Source organism: Simochromis diagramma, unplaced genomic scaffold (genome assembly GCF_900408965.1).
Source record: "Simochromis diagramma unplaced genomic scaffold, fSimDia1.1 OVJJ01000816.1, whole genome shotgun sequence".
Classification (NCBI taxonomy): domain Eukaryota; kingdom Metazoa; phylum Chordata; class Actinopteri; order Cichliformes; family Cichlidae; genus Simochromis; species Simochromis diagramma.
Window position 1 is genome coordinate 17,486,219 of NW_024386908.1, and position 18,875 is coordinate 17,505,093.

Consider the following 18,875-nt stretch of genomic DNA (forward strand, 5'->3'; position numbering starts at 1 on the left):
ACTTAAGGAACATGAGACTTTTTCAGATAAATAAAGGCAAATATTGCAAACTACACAAAAGGCAGCCGCTAAAGCGTTTAAGTTTCAAAATAGAACAAACGAAACAGACTAAATTGTCAATTCCACTTAGAAACAAAATATTAATTCTAAAAATAAATCTTAGTTTGTTTTACAGAAGAACAGACAAAACTGACTAACTTTTGTCAATATCAAATAAACTGAAAACTAAAAGGAAATTCTCAATCTGTCCTTGTTGTATAGCTGAGCTTTTCAAACAGTTTTAACAGTTACTTTAGTCTGACAAAAGCTGAATGACGAATTAGCGCTTTCAGTCAGAGCCTGAGGCTACGTCCACACGTACACGGGTATTTTTGAAAACGGAGATTTTCCGTTTTCGTTTTAAAAAATAATCCCATCCACACATAAAGGGAGAAATGAAGGAAAACGCCGCTGTGAACATGCCAAAGCAGCAGGTGGAGCTAGATTCCTAACCGTGCAGAAATGTTGGCCAATCAGAAGTCTAGAAGCCTCGGTGGGAAAAAGTAAACAAAGCTGGGGCATAGAAGCAGAACGAGTCGTATGTGTGGAGGGACAGTAACTGTGTGTATATGTAAGCATTTAAACACTGCAGAGAGTAGAATTAACAGTAACAGTATTGTAGAAATTCATTTCACCGAAACAATAACGTGGCGCACAGTGTGACGTCAAAAAATGCACACACCTTTGACGCTGCGTTTTCTCCGTTTTTCTAGTCCACACGTAAATGCAAAAACTGAGTTTTCAAAAATATCCACCCTGGCCGGAGTTTTTAAAAATCTTCGTTTTCAGTGACCAAAAACGCAGTTTACGTGTGGACGAAAGGTGCAAACGCATAGAAAAATCTGCGTTTTCAAAAATACCCGGGTACGTGTGGACGTAGCGCATGCACCAGTTTATTGTATTTCCAGACTTGCTTTCGGCACAATTTACAGTGAACGCTACTCTGTTTTTTGTCAAACTTGAAATAGCCGAAATACCTTCACACTACGGAACTTCTATGGCTCTTCCGTTCGACAATCTCTCCGGCATTGGAACCATCATCTGTTTTCTCTTCGGTAACCTTCGGTCACGCTCGGTTGATTTTTCTAGTCGGCACACTCATTTCCTCCATTACCCGGGCAGTACGGTGGCTGGCTGCTTCCCAAACAAATACACATGTGCGGCTTGGCACTTGTGCTGTACGTAACAAGTCACGTGACGTGACGCTGCGGCTGTGATTGGTTTGGCTCTGCGCTACTTAATTTGGATTGGCTGTTCTTTTTTTTTCTTTTTTTTTTTTTAGAGGACAAGAGCAGCAAGGTCTATCGCGATAGTTTAATTTTTCTATCGAGAAAAAGTTATATCGCGATACATATCGTTATATCGCCCAGCTCTACCGTAGAGGTTTTCCCATTTTATTCAAACTTAATCTTGTATACTTTAGGATGAAATTCACCCCATATCCACAGTTTCCAGACTTCAGAAAGTGGTCAGAAAAGGTGCCCAAAGCAGCTGCACTTCCAAAAAAGAGCAGAGTACCAAAAAAGGACATATTTGGGAATGCCTCATTTTCATGCTCATTCTTCAAAAAAATTCCAAAATCTGAAGCCTTCATTTCTTGTGCGGCACGTTTTTCCTTCAGTCCTTACATGATGAAATTAAAATTTGTGGCACATTGAAGCCAAATACAGAAACAACAAGGTCCAAGGAGTACACCAACGTACATCCCAGGTACAATTAAAAAAATAACTCTGATTTCACACAACTTTCATCGCGCCATTTCATATCTCTCCTCGCAATTTTTTTTGAGATGCCAAGCAGAAGTACGCCATGTAGGTGTAGTAGAGATCAACACTTTAGTTTCCACCACTCCGGGTGTACGTTAACACTTTCCTCACCCCTCCAGACGTCCCATAACTCCTCCCCCTTTAGTCCTTCCTTTGGATCCACCGACCAATCCCCTCACCCCTGCCAAATACTTCAGTCATTACATGATTAAACATTCAGTGGAGTCCGTGAGCTCGCCATCCTTTGAGTCCTTGTGTTGAAAACAAAATCCTGTATTTTAGCATCCATAAGCTCCTCCCCCCGAACCCTCCTCGAGGTCTGGCGTCAAAGGTCGGTGACCTTATTCTCTAGGGCGGCAGCGACCTGTTGAAGGCGAAGGGTGAGCTGTTTGTTCTGGGCTGCTGGGTCCTCGTCCAGCGACTGGATTATCTGAAAGAAAAAAAAAATTAAAACTGAAGCATATTTACGTCAATATGTGTAAAAGGTTTTATAGTTAATACAAAAAAATCCTCTGAGTAACTATAACCAGACGGAAAATCTTTCTTGTGCCGCCATCTAGTGGCTGTTTTATCCCAGCATAAAAAAATAAAAATGCAACGCTATATTAGAGGCAGATATATTAGATTTACTGGTTTACACCTAAACTTAAAATTGAAAGCACTCTGTGGTATTCTCTTCGAACAGAAATCGAACAGAAAAAAACAATATTTGGCAAATATGAGAGAAAAATCTGTTGCTTTTTAGGCTTATTAAACTTAATGCATCTTGATCACTCACTGAAGTTTTACCAACACTGGAAAAGTTTGTTATGAAAATAGTCGATATCAGTCCAGTGAAATAATAATCTGGATTTCTGTACAACTTATTTTAAGCTTAAATAACAATGATAACAGCTCTCTTCCCCCTTGTAGCTCATGGATTCAGCACACACAACAGCACAAAGGTAGATAAATTGAAAACAGCAGCTCTCACCACATCGTAGTACTTGCTGGCAAACTGGTACAGTTGATTTAAGGCCACCTGGGTGTTCAGCTTGTCTGTGTGTTGCTACAAAGGAGAGAGTATGAGCACAGTTCAGACAGGTGCTGCATCTACTTTCAAGTCTTAAGAAACATTTTTGAAGCTTTGCACACTTTTGATACTCAGAGGTTAATTAAAATAAAAATAAATGGATCCAAATATCTAAGTCTTAACTGGATGGAGCTGCTCAGGATTCAACCCGTGTTCTTTTGTGTAGTTTAGCAAATAGTTAAAATTGACTTGCTGCATTTTATATTCCATACTGATGCTCTACACCGAAAGCCACTTCATTAGGTACACCTGTTCAACTGCTCATTAAGGCAAGTCTCTAAATCAGCCAATCACATGGGAGTATCTCAGAGCCTGTAGGCATGTGGATGTGGTCAAGATGACCTGCTGAAGTTCAAGCTGATTATCAGAATGAGGAAGGTGATTGAAGTGACTTTGAACATAGCCAGAAGAGTCTGAATATTTCAGAAATTAATGATCTGATAGGACTTTGTCACACAATCATCTCTAGAGTTCACAGAAAAATAGTCAGAAAAGAGAAAATGTCCAGGAAGCGGCAGTTCTCTGCCCGTTGAGGTCAGAGGAGAATCACCAGAAGCCTTCCAGCTGATAGGAAGACAACAGTGACTCAAACAACCACTCGTTACAACCACAGTGTGCAGAAAAGCATCTCTTAACATGTTAATCCTTAAAGCAGATGGGCTACAGCAGCAGAAGACTACACCAGGTGGTGCCGCTCCTCTTGGTAAAGAACAGGAAGCTGAAGCAGCCGACAAATCTGCAGCGGCTGTGCGATGCCATTGTGTCAATGTAGACGAGTATCTCTGAGGACAGTTTGCAGCACCTTGTCGAATCTGTGCCACGACGAATTAATGCAGATCGAAGGCAAATAGAAGATTCAACCCAGGACTGTCAAGGTATACTGTATAATCTTGTGTAATCTTCACCTGTTAGTTACTATAAGTAGTAACTACTTGCACATGCACTGCAGAGGGATGAAAGATGCAACAAAGCACAAACAGAGGTTGGTTCATACCCTGGACACCTCAGCGAGGTGCGTGTTCATGTCCTGGTCACTGACTGGAACCATCTGCCTGATGCCCCTGTAGTAACTGTGGAAAGATACACAGTCAAAACAAACTATCAGGTGGTTTCTGTGAGTTCATTCAGAAAGAATCACGCAGTGGATCATCAGACGGCTGTCCTGATTAACCATTGAGGGTAATTGAACCCCGTAAAACATCACCTTCAGGATGTTTTACGGGGTTTTTCAAACAGCCTCCAAGCTCAGCAGCCGTGATTTCACCAAATATTAGAAAATCCAAAAGGACTGAAGCAAACATCTGTCAAACCACACCGACAAGAGCCATCAGTACAAAAGAAATGGTTAGTGATGCATGAAAAGACATTTGAGAGCTCACATTTTTACATTCAAACACGCTGCCATTTTTTAAATTTCACTCTGGTGTTCAGCCAAAACACCATTTCATATACACACGTTTCCTCTCTGAGGATATTTAGAAGTTTAAACTCACTCGTCGACCATCTTCTTGTACGTGGAAATCTCTTTTGCATAGAGTAGCTTGTTGCTGGGAGACTCCTGCAGCCAGAGAGAGAAAATAGATGAGCACGTTTGTATGAACACGACAAAAAAAAAAAAAAAAAAAGGTGGTAAATCTGCCTCCTCGTCATCAAAAAGTGTGAAAATGTAGCTTTCAGTTCAAGAAAAACACTCAAATAACAGAAGATTTCCCTCTACCTCTCAAAACGTTCCTGTCACAATGTCAGTGTGCACAGAAAGCAGGTTTTTGTAAATACCAACCAAAAACTACGCTGTACTTAAAATGCCACCTCTGGCTGTAAACACAGAAGTCCCGCCCACCCGCAGTTCAAATCTTATGTTAACGAGGGGCAGCCAATCAGAAGAAAGCTAGTTAAAAAGGAAAGTGGCTTTAAAAGTCTAAACAGTCTTTACTGCGATTACAAGAAAAACGTCCACAGGAGGGCGACAGAGAGCTGACTTTCACTTCAGTGTTCTCTCTGTTGATTTGACAACCATAAATTGCCTGAAAGAATCTCTGGTTGCTTCAGCAATCACAGAAATCCACCGAGCATAACCAAATATCTACTTTAACACATTTTAAATGACGGCAAAAAGTGGACATCATCTGACTCTCTGGGGCTGTGAGGTTCTTCTCTTGTGTCCAAAGCAGAAATTTACTGAGCTGATAAATAAATGGATCGCATATTTGGTTTAAAATAGCAGGAAATTGCTGAAATCACAGAAATTGCAGCGGGTAGTTGTGGTTGTAATTGAAAAATGGCCCAGATCGCTTCTCTCTCAGAGACATTCACAGGGTTACAAACATGGCGCTCTTTGAACGGACTGATGCTCACTCTGCTCAGCTTGTGCTCCGTCTTGGTGCAGGCGTCCATGAAGGTCTGTGCGATGACGTGCAGCGAAGCGTCCACCACCTCCGTCACGTGGACGTCGAAGATGAAGTGAGGGTTTCTCAGGATGTTCACCCAGAACCGCATAGGCAGGCTGAGGACACACAAAGACATCTGCTGCTTAAAGTCACGACTCTGGAATATTTTTCTTATTTGTTGTTGACCTGTTCGTGGCAATCATGTTTCATTTCGGTCGTTTTGGATGTCAGTACTGTAATTTTGTTCGTCTTTAGTTTTGGATGTCTATTGCCATTTTGTGTCTCTTTTTAAGAATTTTGTGGTCAGTTTATTTGTCTTTAAGTTGGTTTTGACCTGTTCGTAGATGATACAAGTCTTATTTGGGTATTTTTGTGTCTCTTTGTGGTCCTTTGGTCCTCTGTTTTCTTGAGTCCTTCTGGATGTGTTTTGTGGTTAGTATGTGTTTTACTTTGGTTATTTGGATTTCATGAAGGTAATTTTACTTTACATTGTTTTGGATCTCTGGAACCAATTCATGTTTCATTTAATATGTTAGTTTCTGTGTTTATCTTCAAACTTTTGTGTTTAATTTTAGTCATTTTGCATCTTTTTGTGAATATTTTTCTTCTTTTCGAGACCAATTTGCATCTCATTTTTGTTGGGTCATGGTTCTTTGCAGCTCTTTCCGGATCACTTTGTAAGTCCATTCAGCAATAGTTGGCCAAAAAACAAGAATTCTGTTTTTGTGATAAACCAAAAAATAAAATTTGCCAGAGTACGAGCTGAAAATGTGAAGCGATGGATCCGAAAGCTCGGCAGGTGGAGCAATGCTTACTAGGGATGGCTATCGTTTAGATTTTATCTGATACCAGTACCAAGCCGGTACTTTTGAAATGGTGCCGATGCTTAAACGGTGCTCGAACCGGTGCTTAAAGAATGGAGAACACACACTTTGTCCAAAAACCTCTCATGTTTAGCTGTTTCCCTCTTTTTCTTTGGTCATTTTAGCCTTTTTGGCCAGGGTGAAGGGAGCATCTGCCATCAAACAAGAAGACAGCCGCATGTGACTACGACGGTGTTTGCTAGTTCACCTTACATGCATTAATATAATAACGTGGTTAGCTTACTCAATGTAAACTACACATGAACAGCATTAAGCTACTCATGCAGAGAAGAACGGCTGCTGCTGCCATCATCATCCGTCATCATTTCTGCTACACTGGCAGGGGGCAGGACTCTCCTCTTCGGGTTCTTGGGGGATGTTGCTAACTTCGGGACCGATAACAGGCACCACACCCGCAGTAGATGTGCACGGTGTGAGGTCTCGCAGCAAGCTATCAAATACGGTGCATTTCTCGGCTTTTAACAAAATGCTATACGTCGCCAGGTGTTTCATCAGATTCGAGGTGTTACCTCCTTTGCACAGTATCACCATAAAGCACTTGTTGCAGGCTGCTGAGTTTGCATCTTTTGCTGTGAAGTACAGCCAGACTTTGACTTCACTTTGGGCATTTTTAATCTGTAGCTCTGCTCTAAAAGAACGAACGTACTACTACGCTTGCAAAGGTAAAATGATTGGCTAGAATTCAAAGTGTATGACATCTCAGGGGGAAAAAAAAGCACTGAAATAAAGCACCGAAATGCGCGCTGCTTTTCGGTCTGGTTACTACCGTTTATGTCAGAACTGGTGCCATTACCGGTAACCCATCCCTAATGCTTACTGTAGTAGATGCTCAGTTTCAGACTTCAGGATGTAGCCGACGCTCCATTTCCCTTTACTCCTCCTTCTCTCCTTTCATCCCCCCACCCTCACTGCCTCCCCAGACCATAACCCCCATCAATAATTCACCAGAACTGATAAATATTTCATTTTACCAACTTGTTCAGATGTGTGTGTATGTGTGCCTCTGATGATTGACAGGCTTAGCTCAAGGCCAGTTTGAAAACAGAGAAGTTTGGACTTAAAAAAAAAGAAAAGAGGAAGAAAGAAAAAAAAAAGCAATCTCCCCATCTCTCTCAGTTTCTCTATCCTTCTCCGTTGTGTCTGCTCCGTCATCGTTTATCTGCCCTGATAACAGCCTGTCAATTAAATCAGGCTTTTATGTGGTCCATGGCCCGGTTTAGAAGTGACGAGGACATAATTACTCCCTCCTTTGGCTGATGAAGTATCTCACACACAGACACACAGACACACACAGAGCAGTGAAGCAACATAATTATTTCTCTTAGCTGGTTTTCTTTGCAGGTTGTATCTCACGCCGAGATTCTCAGCAGCTTTGAAGATGAGCTGAATCAACTCATCTTCTGAGGCCTTTACTGACAGCATGATCCACATGAAGCCGTTAGAACAGTTTCAGGCCCACAAATCACTCATTCAGACGTTTCTTGTCGCCAGCATTTAAATCTCACAGTACATGATATCATCCTAGACCCAAAACAGCGGTGTCAGACTCAAAATCTGATCAAGTGGGCCAAGTTGACAAACAAACAAACACCTCTCTAAATGTTAACCTTTCTTATGTTACCGTCAAATGAGGGAAAACAGAGGTCAGAGACTGCAGCAAGACCAAATGATGGTCCCTCTGTGCATTGAAGTCGGGAACCAGGTCTGCGACTTCTAAGTTATCGTCTTCAAAGCATCAAAATGGCAATAAACGCAAATACCAGTCAGCGAAGATGCAATAACACTGCTCGGCAACCTTATATAGGAATAACACCAGAATACAATCAGCTGGCAACCAGTTGAGTCGAGTTCCCTTTTGCACAGAGCTGTTTCACAGATGAGTTTTAGGTTACCCGGATAGCATACTTGGTGTTTTTGGTGAGTCTTTGTACCTGTTGGTCTTCCAGATGTGCAGCGTCTCCTCGTCTACATTGTCGTGTCTCTGCGCCTGCTCGTCCAAGAAATCAAAGAAGTATTTGACGGCCGGAGGGACGACGGAACTAGAGCACAGCACGCTGCGGAAGAAATTATCCACAAACTGCTGCAAAGTGCCCTGTAACACAAAGACACACAATGTTTTAAATGTATCTATTTAATATAGAAAAAAGGACCCTTCAGATTAAAAACATCTAAAATTAAAATAAGAGTGTCCTGACAGTGCAATCAACAGAATTGCATCTGCTAATAACAAATACAAGCAGAAAAACCCCACAAATTAAGAAATATGAGAACTTCGTCATGTCTGCGAGTTTCAGCAGCAGAAACTCGCAGACATGACGGAAACATCTGCAGTGAAACTGCACAGCTGTACCTTAACAGACAGAAGCCTCGTCAGGTAGATCTCTGTGATTGCTTTGGTCATCGCTTTGTCCTTCATGCTGCCTCGCTTCGACTTCACCTCGTCAATTTCATCTGGCTGTCTCACCAGGTGGAAAGTGTTATCGTCCTCTAGCAGGGCGTTTTCTGCAGGCGAGACAGGACTGCATGAAGTTGATGTGTTTTTTTTCACTCATGTGCATTTAAAAGTTGCAGAAAAAGTGTGTGTGTGTGTGTGTGTGTGTGTGTGTGTGTGTGTGTGTGTGTGGACGTACTCTCTTCATGGCTGTCTTGGTGCTGGTGGAAAGACTGTGTGTGCAAAACTCTGGACAGCACCAACGTGGCGTTGTCTCGAACCTGTAAGACAGGAAATCGGTTAGAAATTGAGGGAAGTGATGATTTTCTGTCTCACTGTAGCGTTCTCAATAAACAAATTTTCCTTAAATGTCAGAAGGGAGAGTGGACTGGACTGGCGTTTTAATTCCTGCTGGTCTTCGTGCAGCACGAGTCTCGAGAGGCTCGCCATTTCTCTACGCTTCCACTTGTTGGTGATTTTGGTGCAGAAGTAAAGAGCTCAGCTCAACACAGAGAAACAGACATGATTAAAAACACCCAGAGAGCGCAGAGGGAACACCGACTTGCTCAGGACCCCAACATTCCTATGGAAGAGGTGAGGGTGTACTTAGTTTTTCACATGACTTTAGTTTACATGTGAAAAAGAAAATCAATAACTGCACTGGTGCTGAACGGCACTAATCTACATTAAAATTGCTGTGCAAAAACATTTTGACCAAAATAAAAACAGACAAGTCCAAGAAGGAAACAACAAAGGTAAATAAAATAGATACATTTAGGATAGATGAGGAAAAGTTAATTGATTGCATGTTCTCTCCTTCCACAGTCCACATGTGTATTAAAGTAACTGGTGATTCTACACTGTGCTGAACGTGAGTGTGAATGGTTGTGTTTCTCTGAGTTAGCCCTGGCGACCTATCCACGATGTAACCTGACTCTCACCCAGTGAAAGCTGAGTTGGGCTCCAGCCCCACCGGATAAGCACTTAAGAAACAGATGGATAAAACACGATAAAAGGTTAACGTCTGAACTGATTTAGGAGAAGATCCTTTTTCTGTGAGTCTCGTCTGCAGGCGTCCTGCATTGGATGGGCAGTAACACACTAATAATATTATTCATCTAATAATATAAAAAAATGTTTTTTTTTTAAAATGATGCCACATTAACACTTTTACCCAGTATTACCAAAGCATTCATGACCTCAGTGCATGTGATGAGTGTAAATCTTCATCCTGATGAGTAAAGACTTCAGTTCAGGGATTTTTGGGACAGTTTTCTCTTATTTGACGGCCTCATGAGACAAACAAGTAATTCTTGAGTGATGTTGGACTTTTTAAACCGCTCCACTGCATGTAGGACAGTTTCAGTCCACGGAGATGCATTTAACCTTGTTTGTACAGGATCACAGCAGCAGCGGTGGGAGGTGTGGCATCGCTGTGCTTGCTTGCAATTGACCTCATCTTTAACAAACAGCAGTTTAAACCATCAGGAAATGACAGGAAGTGTTTGGTAATAAGACACTCAGCAGGATGAAGGAAAAGGGGAAACGACACAGGGCAGAAATAGGCATGTGCAGCAGGTGGAACTCACGTTGTAATGAGCCAGTGTGTTGAGTCTCTTCCAGCGTCCTTCCTTCTGGGATGTGAGGTCGAGGTCAGAAAGGATCTGACCCGTGGAGCCGGGACGCCACTCTGCAGGGACAAGGAGAAGGAAATTAACATGTAATTTAGCATAAAAGTGATGGTGTGCCAACCTGATCCATGTGTGTGAATCATTGGAGGTACAGTGGGATATGCTCCTACCATCACTCCTCTCAACACTTATTGTGTTCAATAGGTTGCCCAGTATTGGATATTTCTGATACGGGATGGGATAGGTCCAAAGTACCTGGGCTTAAATCTACACCTTGCGGATGGTTCAGATGGTTTCTTACACACAGCTAAGAAAAAGGAAGTTATGCCCATAAAAATCTTGACTGGATGATCCATCAGTCAGACAGATCGACAAACCAAAGTGACCACAGGGCAGCCTGGCCGTGATAGATTCCCATGTTAGCAACATAAGACTAAATACTCCACAGAAAAAGAGGCAGACTGATGCCAGTTTATCTTGTTACCTTGGAAATGGTCACTTTGAAAATGGCTTTGGTCTCACAATCAGTTGTCGTCTTCAAAGCAACGTTGGCGCACCAAGATGGCGATAAAGTGGTATCAAGACTGAGGCAGCCTGCTAACAGTCTGCTATGGGTTTGTGAATGAATGCACTCAAATCGGCAATTACATGCAGTTCATTTGTGATAATAGAGTTATTTATTGTGATAAACTGGCACTTTTAACTAAAACATTCAGAGTCAAATTATTCTACAAATAGTCACGGTGACGAAGAATGGCCATCCAACTACAAAATGACACAGGCAACCAGTCCAGTTCCCTTTTGCAAAGAGACGTGTCCCAGACGAGTTGTGCTCATAGACCGATTCAGATAGTTTGCAACATGTCGGCAACCTGGATGGGTGAGGTTGAGGCACACTTAACCGCCAATCACCAGAATTACTTGTAATCGCTCACTAACGGCAAAAAATTAAAAAAACAACAACAAAAACACCCAAAACTTTAATCAACAGAAAGTAGAAGGCCCAAACACTAATGTACTAAGAACTAATGAAATCAAAGACCCGCTGAGTCGGTACAATCTTAATTCAGACATTTTTGTAAACATATTCAGGTTGCCTGTCAGCAGCAAACAAGCAATAAACAACAGAGTCCACAACCGACCCATTTGGCTCCCAAATGACCTTTTGAAAAGCCCACAGCGTCATCAATTACCTGACAGCAAAACAATCAATAAAAGCAGAATGCAGCGCCCATCAGGCCGACCCAATCTAGCACCAGCTTAGGAACAAGTCAGCGATAGTTAACATGTGGTTAGGCGATTTTTGCCATCTTTGAAAGTTTGTGGATGAAAAACTCTGGCAGGTACTCGCATTCAGAAAAGCACTTAGCAGGAGATCAAATGATTATCATCAGTCTGTCATCACACCTCTATAGCAGCAGCATTACAACCTACTGAGGTCCGGGGAGAAGAAAATGGATTCTGTTTTGAATCTTGTGAGATTCCAGCTGTTTGCCTGATAAAAACTCTGCTGCAGTGGATGGAAATGCAGCCGTAGAAAGGACACATGCTGCTGAATATTACAAGATCTTTACATCTTAAAACTTCCTGTTTGAAGTGGTGAATTATTCCTGTACTTTCATACCCAGCAATAACTGTTTGAAAGTTTAGACGGCACACACTAGAATGGCTGTTATATGTGATTCAGCTGCAGTGGGAATTCTCTGTGGGATTAATGAAATTCTCTGTCTCAGGATGCTACGGGGTATTTAAGGTCAACCCTGAAATCCAGCTAATCCTTATTCACGGCACGTCACACTTCCCTTATAGAAGCCTTGTAGTCTTTTAGTGGCCTGACAGACCTGTTTAAACATCACTGCAGCTTCATGCTTAATCTTTACAATCAAGTTAAAACATCTGGGTGTGTGGTATCTGGAGGGAGGGACTATTAAAGGGAAAGAAACACTTTTTTTCCCAAAACCTGCATCTGTGTGAGGCTAATCTGATGTAGAGGATGACCTGTTTTCTCCTTGCAGTACTTAAACTGTCAGTGAAATGCAAACGTGAATCATTAACTGGCGATGAGTCTTTCACATTCTTTACAGAATTATTTTATTTCTGCCACATTAGAGGGTTTTCCAGCACGAACGGCCTGCTGGACTAACATAGATTAGATTAGACCCTTTAAATTTTATTTATTTTTTAACCATTCAGAGATGCTCTTGCTGGTATGTTTCAGATCATAGCTCAGCAGGCCACAAACTGATGGCCAGAGATTCTCCTTCAGGATTTTCTGGTCGAGAGCAGGATTCATGTTTCCATCAACTACGGCAAGTCGTCCTGAAGCAGTGAAGAAGCCCCAGACCATCACACTACCACCACCATGTTTAGCTGCTGGTATGATGTTCTTTTTATGAAATGCTGTATTAGGTTTAATCCAGATGTAACGGGACTCAAATTTCATAAAGAAAGTTCAGCTTTTGTCTCGCCAATCCACAAAGTTTTTTTCCCCAAACTTTTGGGGATCATCCAGATGTTTTTTGGTAAATATGAGACGAGCCTTTCTGTTCTTTTTGGCCAGCAGTGCTTTTCTCCTTGAACTCTCCCATTGTTGCCATTTTGCACAGTTTCTTTCTTATTGTTGAATCCTGAACTCTGACCTTAACTGAGAGGCCTGCAGTTCTTTAGATGTTGTCCTGGGTTCATTTGTGACTTCTTGGATGAGTCATGGATGAGCTCTTGGAGTAATTTTGGTCGGCCAGTCACTCCCGGGACTCTTCTTCATTTGTGGATAATGGCGCCGTGGATAGACTTTCCCATCAGTTTCTTAACATTGTGGCATGATCATGTCACTTTTTGTTATGTTTTAGTCTACTTCACCTTGTAAAACAGGTTCTAGTTTAGTGATTACTGGATTCACTCATAGTAATCTGATCTGTAGACTGACAGCTGTTCCAGGTGTGCAGCTCAGGAAAGGACACACGTGAGGAAAACAGGACTTATTTAGGTGACATTATAGTTTTAAGGTCTATCTAAATGTCAAAAAAGCTAAATATTCTTTATATACTCCACTCCCACCACCACAAATATTGTTGTAACCCAGGAGTTTAAGATGCTGAACGCTGGGTGTAATAATCAATAATTTGTATTTTTCCTAGCTGCTTAATGATTGTCTTTGTTTCTTACCCAGTGCAACACTCTCCACCTTTGGTCTCTGAGAATACGGCAGATTTCTGTACACCTGATCGATGATCTTCTCTTTCACCTGCAGAGCACAAAATTACAAATTCACCTGCCATAATGTCAACTCAAAACACAGACAATGATATCTCATTCACATTTATTAGCTGCAGAATATCGACAGACAGAAGTTTTACAACTACCTCAAACTATTCTAGACATTCGATCAGTTTTAAGGACAAAGTGCAGGGTGGCAGGGAAAGATACGGCAAAGCTTCTCTTCGTTTTTAAACTCAGCCAGAGATCAAACAGTCCTGATGACAACGACCAAAAAAAAAATGTAACTCTGAAAATAGAAGAAGATTCTCACCTGGGAGATTGTGTCACAGTTCAACACCTTCACCGGAGTCACATCTGGTCCCTCCCCATGCACCAACACCTGCAAAGTCTGACAGCACAAACACACCGGGAAGATGCAAGAAGGTAAAAGTGGAGCCACAGTGAAGGCTTGTTTTCATTATGCAACCAACGACCCAAAGCATGACTCATTCTGGAGCTGGGGGTCTGCTCTGATGGACAACTGACACACCTCCCTCTCCCTGGCTGCTGCTGCTATCAAACCGGTGAGATACATAAGCTCTCCAACTTAACGTGTGTGTAAAAGTGTGAAGGAAGACTGCACACTGCGGTGCTTTTGTTCATACTGACCAGCACAGAGTACTCGACGTCATCTCCCAGCAGTCCCGTGTCGTTCAGCGTGTATTTGGCCTTCTTCATCTTGGCATCCACGGGACCCTTCTCAATCTGGTGCTTCAAGGCCTTGAACAGTTTGTACAGAGGCTCTCCTGCCGTGTCCTGAAACAAAGACATCAACGTCTTAAAAAAAGAGTTAAGGTCTCATAAAAATCTAGTATCGTTCTTTTATAAATAAGCCATAACTCTCATCTGTGCTATTTACTATGGATTACCAAAGATTTCTAGTAGTAAAAACCAGCAGTCCACTGACCCTAACATGACCATTGAATTTGTGTTTAAAATGTTTTTTGATTGATGTATACTAAGAACAATGGAAAAGTCCAATGAATCCAGTGAACACAAGAGAAAGACAATTGGCAGATTTACACAAATTCTGAAAGTTTCTTGGAGCCATGTCTTAATAACTGCAGATTCCAAGATGATCAGTTAAAAACAACTTTCCGGAAGTACAAGTTACACAGATGTGTCACTACTTTGCCAAGGTCTCAAAGAAGATCCAAACTGCCACTCTCGGATGATATGAAACTGGTTAGGATGCTGAGAAATAGCCCTGCTGGACAACAGCGTCACTGTCCACAGGAAAAGAGTTTTAGATTACCGTGCGCTGAGAGAAAAATCTGAGCTGCCCTGAAATCGACAACTTCAAGGTCGACTGAAATTTTGTAGCTGCACACACGGATGATCTAAATGTCTTTGAGAAAAGTTTTATGTTTCGCCACAATGATGAGATGTATGTTTGAACACTGTTCCAACTGTCAAGGATGGTGGTGTAGCACCACGCTCTGGGTTGGTACACTGCACAAAGTCCAAAATCACCACTCATGCCCATGAGGAGTAGCTGTAAACTTCTGATCACAACTGTACGGGCCTTTAATTACTGATTCAATATTGACTGTTTGTGTTTCTGTGCTAGCCCTATGACAGACTGGGGAATTGACCACCCACTGACAGCTGGTAAAAGCTCCAGCGCTCCCAACAACCCTGAGTTGGATAACTGGTTAAGAAAATATATCTATGTATATTTATTAATAACAAGTGTAACTGTTTACTAAAGTTAAATATCAATTTATACTGTATTTTTATTAACTGTGTTCACCATAATAGTAGAATTTAAGGTTTATTAAATATAAAAAGGAGACAAAGAAGGTTGTTTTCTCACTATTGAAATTATTAAAGTACTTATATTTTATAATTTCTCAGTTTTCTCTGACAAATTATGCCAAACTGCCCCCCCCCCACACTCCAAAAAAAAGAAAAGAAAAACAAAACAAAAAAACCCATTACATACAGAATGAAAGACAAACAAAAGAGTTTTGAAAAAGGACTGCAGACCCTTTTGTATTATGTGGAAGCTTTGGATCTGTCAGGGTGTCAGTCACAACAGACGTTTCTTTATTTTAGTTGTTAGTTGCAGGTTTTTTCTGCTTTTTGAACTGCTGAACAGATTTTTTTTCTTTATGTGAATTTTCACATTTTGTTTTCTTTGTGAAAAGTGAGAGGCAGTTTGTTATTCTTTTTTTGTCTTGTGGGTTTCCTGTTGTTCAGATTTAGTATCCTGCTGTTTGAATTTGAACTCTCTGGATATGTTAAACTTTTTAGTTCTGGGCCCTATTTCAGGAAGCCGGTTTAGAAAACTCAGAGTGAAAAACGATACTCAGGGTTGAGTAACCCCGAACTGTCCAACTCGGAATATTCGGTTTCAGAAAGGCTGATAACAAGTAGTTCAGTCAACGCGGAGTTGCTTTAACCCCAAGTTAAGCGCGCGCACGAGGATACATAAAGCCCTGATTAGTGGAGCACAGATTAAGCGAGTCACCATGGAGACGGAGGGAAAGAAGGCGCGGTCAATGTATTTTACAGCGCTTGAGGCCGAAATTCTGATGGCAGCATATGCCGATAACATGCAAATTGCGTGGAAAAAAAGTAACACAGCCTCAGCTGCAAAAGAAAGGGAGCATGCATGGCAAAACAAAGCCGACAGAGTCAATGCGTGAGTGTTAATTTAAACATTGATCTAGGGATTTCCACCCATTTAACACGTTATTTTATTATATTTTATTTTTTATTTTATACATTTGATTTTGTGATGTGATGTGAGCGCAGGTGCAACCCAACAGGCCCCAAACGTTCCTGGCAGCAAGTAAAAATGAAATATAAAAATATAGTCCAAACAGGTAAGGTGTAATTGTATTATGAGCCATAGTGCTTGGTCTGTTTGTCCCATGTAAATCAATTGCAGTTAGAGGCTACATTAATTTTCTTTCTGTAAGCACTCATTGAAATTATCTGAGCACATTACAAGTACATATTTGCTTACTCTGTATGCTCAAATGTGACCCGTTATAGCCAACAGAAAAAAAAGCGGAGGCCCGAAAAACAGGTGGGGGTCCTCCACCACCACCACTCACAGAGGCTGAGCAGTTGGCATCCACATTTGTGATAATGTTGGCAGCATCACATATGATCTTCACAGTGCAGAGAACACAAATTAGCATCCATTACTATAATGAAATAATTTGTTAGTTTGAAATGCTACAGGGAACTATGTACCTGCACATTAATGCTGTGGAAAGACTTCCTGTTCACATAGTCTCCTTCATTTACTGAAGGAGCAATGATTGGAATGTGAGTGCCATCTATACAGCCAATCACGCCTGGGAACCGTGAACATAAATGTAAAATTTAAGTAGTAGTTCAAGTATCACCACATCATGAATTAAGTTTCGTTCATCCTGATACCTGCAATTTTGTGGAATCCCTCTTTGATAAATCGTGTGGGTCTATGACCGGGGAACACCACAAACGAGTACAGGAGACGTTTCAGTGCAACTGTAACATTCCTGACTGCCCGACAGACGGTAGCCTTGGAAACGTGCTCAGCGTCACCAATATTATACAGAAAGCTCCCGTTTGCAAAAAACCGAAGTGCAATACAAATAATATGTACAGAACTGAGAGGATGTCCGCGATGTGTCACATGAGCAATATTAGGCCTGAGGATGTTATTCAAATAAATTATAGATTGTGCTGAAAAACGGTAACGTTCACACAGGAAATCATCAGGAAATGATAAAATGTCCGAACGCGCTCTAATCACTCTCTCCCGGCGGAGAGCTCTGCGGAGAATTTGGGCTTCAACATCTACTGGCTCTTCAAGGAAGGAGCACGCCATGTCTGACACTTCCTACAGTCAGGTTTCCGACAAAGAGGCAGAGAAGGTCAGGGTTAGTTGAAGTAAACCTGCTAGGGGGCAGGTTAGCTTCACGGAGTGTGTCGTCATAGTAACTCACTCAGGATTAATCTAAACTCGCTTTGTGAAACCGAAAACCCAGAGTTTTCGTTAACTCAGGGTATACTTACTCAGAGTTTGCACTAAACCGGCTTCCTGAAATAGGGCCCTGGTCATAAATACATTCGCAGCACAACTGCTGGTCTCTATGAAAACATAAAGCATGTCCGTGGTGTAAACTTTCTCTGGAGCTGAAGCATGAACTGTGTTTATTATGAGTGTGTTAAATTATAGAAACTAATGCACAGCGTATCTGCAGCTGCTGTCAGAGTAAACAGCAAAAATCCCAAATTGGTCAAAACAAAACACACACCAAGCACAAAATACAGGTTTAAGATCTGCTTTCAGTAGGAAGGAAAGTTTATTAGAGTCAATTATAACTGAGGAACAAAGAGGAGAGGCAGAAAAAAGCAGGAAAGAGAAACAGATCGAAGAGACAAGGACATAAAAACAAATCGAAGGAAAGGAATGTGTGACACGGAGTAAGTGAAAAAGAAAATCAGTGTTACCCTGAGGAACTGATAGAGGCAGATGGACATCCAATTACAAAGCATCCTCTCCACCACTGTCTCTGACCTAGATACACAAACAGAGGGAAACATTAGATCACTTTTCCATCACTACGACATTCACAGAATAAACCACCGAGTCTCTGTCCTGTCCTCACCTCCTGAGCATGAGTTTGGGGTTTTTGTTCTGCACATGCTCGTCCATCAGCTCCAGCAGCAGCGTCCTCATGATGTCCGTGTAATACTCCAGTTTGCCGTGCAGCGCCACCGTCAACAGAGAGGCGAAATAACCCCGAGACCGGGCGTTAAAGTCTGGACGTCTCTCCAGCGTGTGGATAAACTACACATATGACAGTAAATTTAATGATAATAAATACATGAATAGAAATAGATACAAAGACAGAAAAATAAGCAGGAAAATTTAAAAAAACTGAGCTGGAAGAAGAATAAGAGAAAGAGGAAAATCCACTTCAACTCTTCAAACTCACATTTATGAGAAACGTTTTGCTGTTCAGCAGGTTGGAGAACTGGTTGAGCGCCTGAGCCACAGTGGCCCTGCGGGCTTCTGGGATTTGTAGTTTTCCCGTGATCATGGGGTCATTGGCGCCGTCCTTGGAGGGCAGGAAGAAATTTCGGTTGGTGTAGGTTTTGTAGTCCAGGAAGGGGATGCGACCTTCGCTCAGGTCACTGGTGTGGTCTTCCATTTCAATCATGAGATCTGATAGAGACAAAAAGGAAAACCATCAGAAAATGTGTGAAAACATGTTAAAACAAGAAGTAGTGCAGGAAATAATGGATTAGAGCAGAAGGAATATTCTTTTCTTAATTTCTTCTTCTGCTGTATGTATATATTCATATATACTGCGACAATAATGTTTAGATCACACATTTCCAATAATCTGTTTATGTACTGCTCTAGTTACAGAGTTCCAGGCAGCTGTTCCACTCTTGG

General features: G+C 41.6%; 1 protein-coding gene across 5 annotated transcripts in view; it reads right to left on the bottom strand.

The window, feature by feature from the left end:
• Positions 1-1,318: 1,318 nt before the first annotated feature.
• plxnb2a.1 (plexin b2a, tandem duplicate 1) overlaps positions 1,319-18,875 on the bottom strand; it is a 225,747-nt gene continuing 208,190 nt past the window's right edge. For 4 of the 5 annotated variants that reach the window (XM_040035799.1, XM_040035798.1, XM_040035800.1 and 1 more), the window contains 15 exons: positions 18,412-18,641; positions 18,082-18,263; positions 17,924-17,990; positions 14,078-14,224; positions 13,740-13,817; positions 13,376-13,454; positions 10,169-10,269; positions 8,779-8,860; positions 8,499-8,650; positions 8,080-8,240; positions 5,233-5,380; positions 4,371-4,435; positions 3,872-3,947; positions 2,779-2,853; positions 2,131-2,235 (listed from right to left, as the gene is read on the bottom strand). In XM_040035799.1, coding sequence (XP_039891733.1) covers positions 2,131-2,235; positions 2,779-2,853; positions 3,872-3,947; positions 4,371-4,435; positions 5,233-5,380; positions 8,080-8,240; positions 8,499-8,650; positions 8,779-8,860; positions 10,169-10,269; positions 13,376-13,454; positions 13,740-13,817; positions 14,078-14,224; positions 17,924-17,990; positions 18,082-18,263; positions 18,412-18,641 — 1,748 coding nt within the window. Of the gene's footprint in view, positions 2,236-2,778; positions 2,854-3,871; positions 3,948-4,370; positions 4,436-5,232; positions 5,381-8,079; positions 8,241-8,498; positions 8,651-8,778; positions 8,861-10,168; positions 10,270-13,375; positions 13,455-13,739; positions 13,818-14,077; positions 14,225-17,923; positions 17,991-18,081; positions 18,264-18,411; positions 18,642-18,875 lie in introns of all 5 variants that reach the window. The other variant, XM_040035794.1, reaches the window with a different exon arrangement.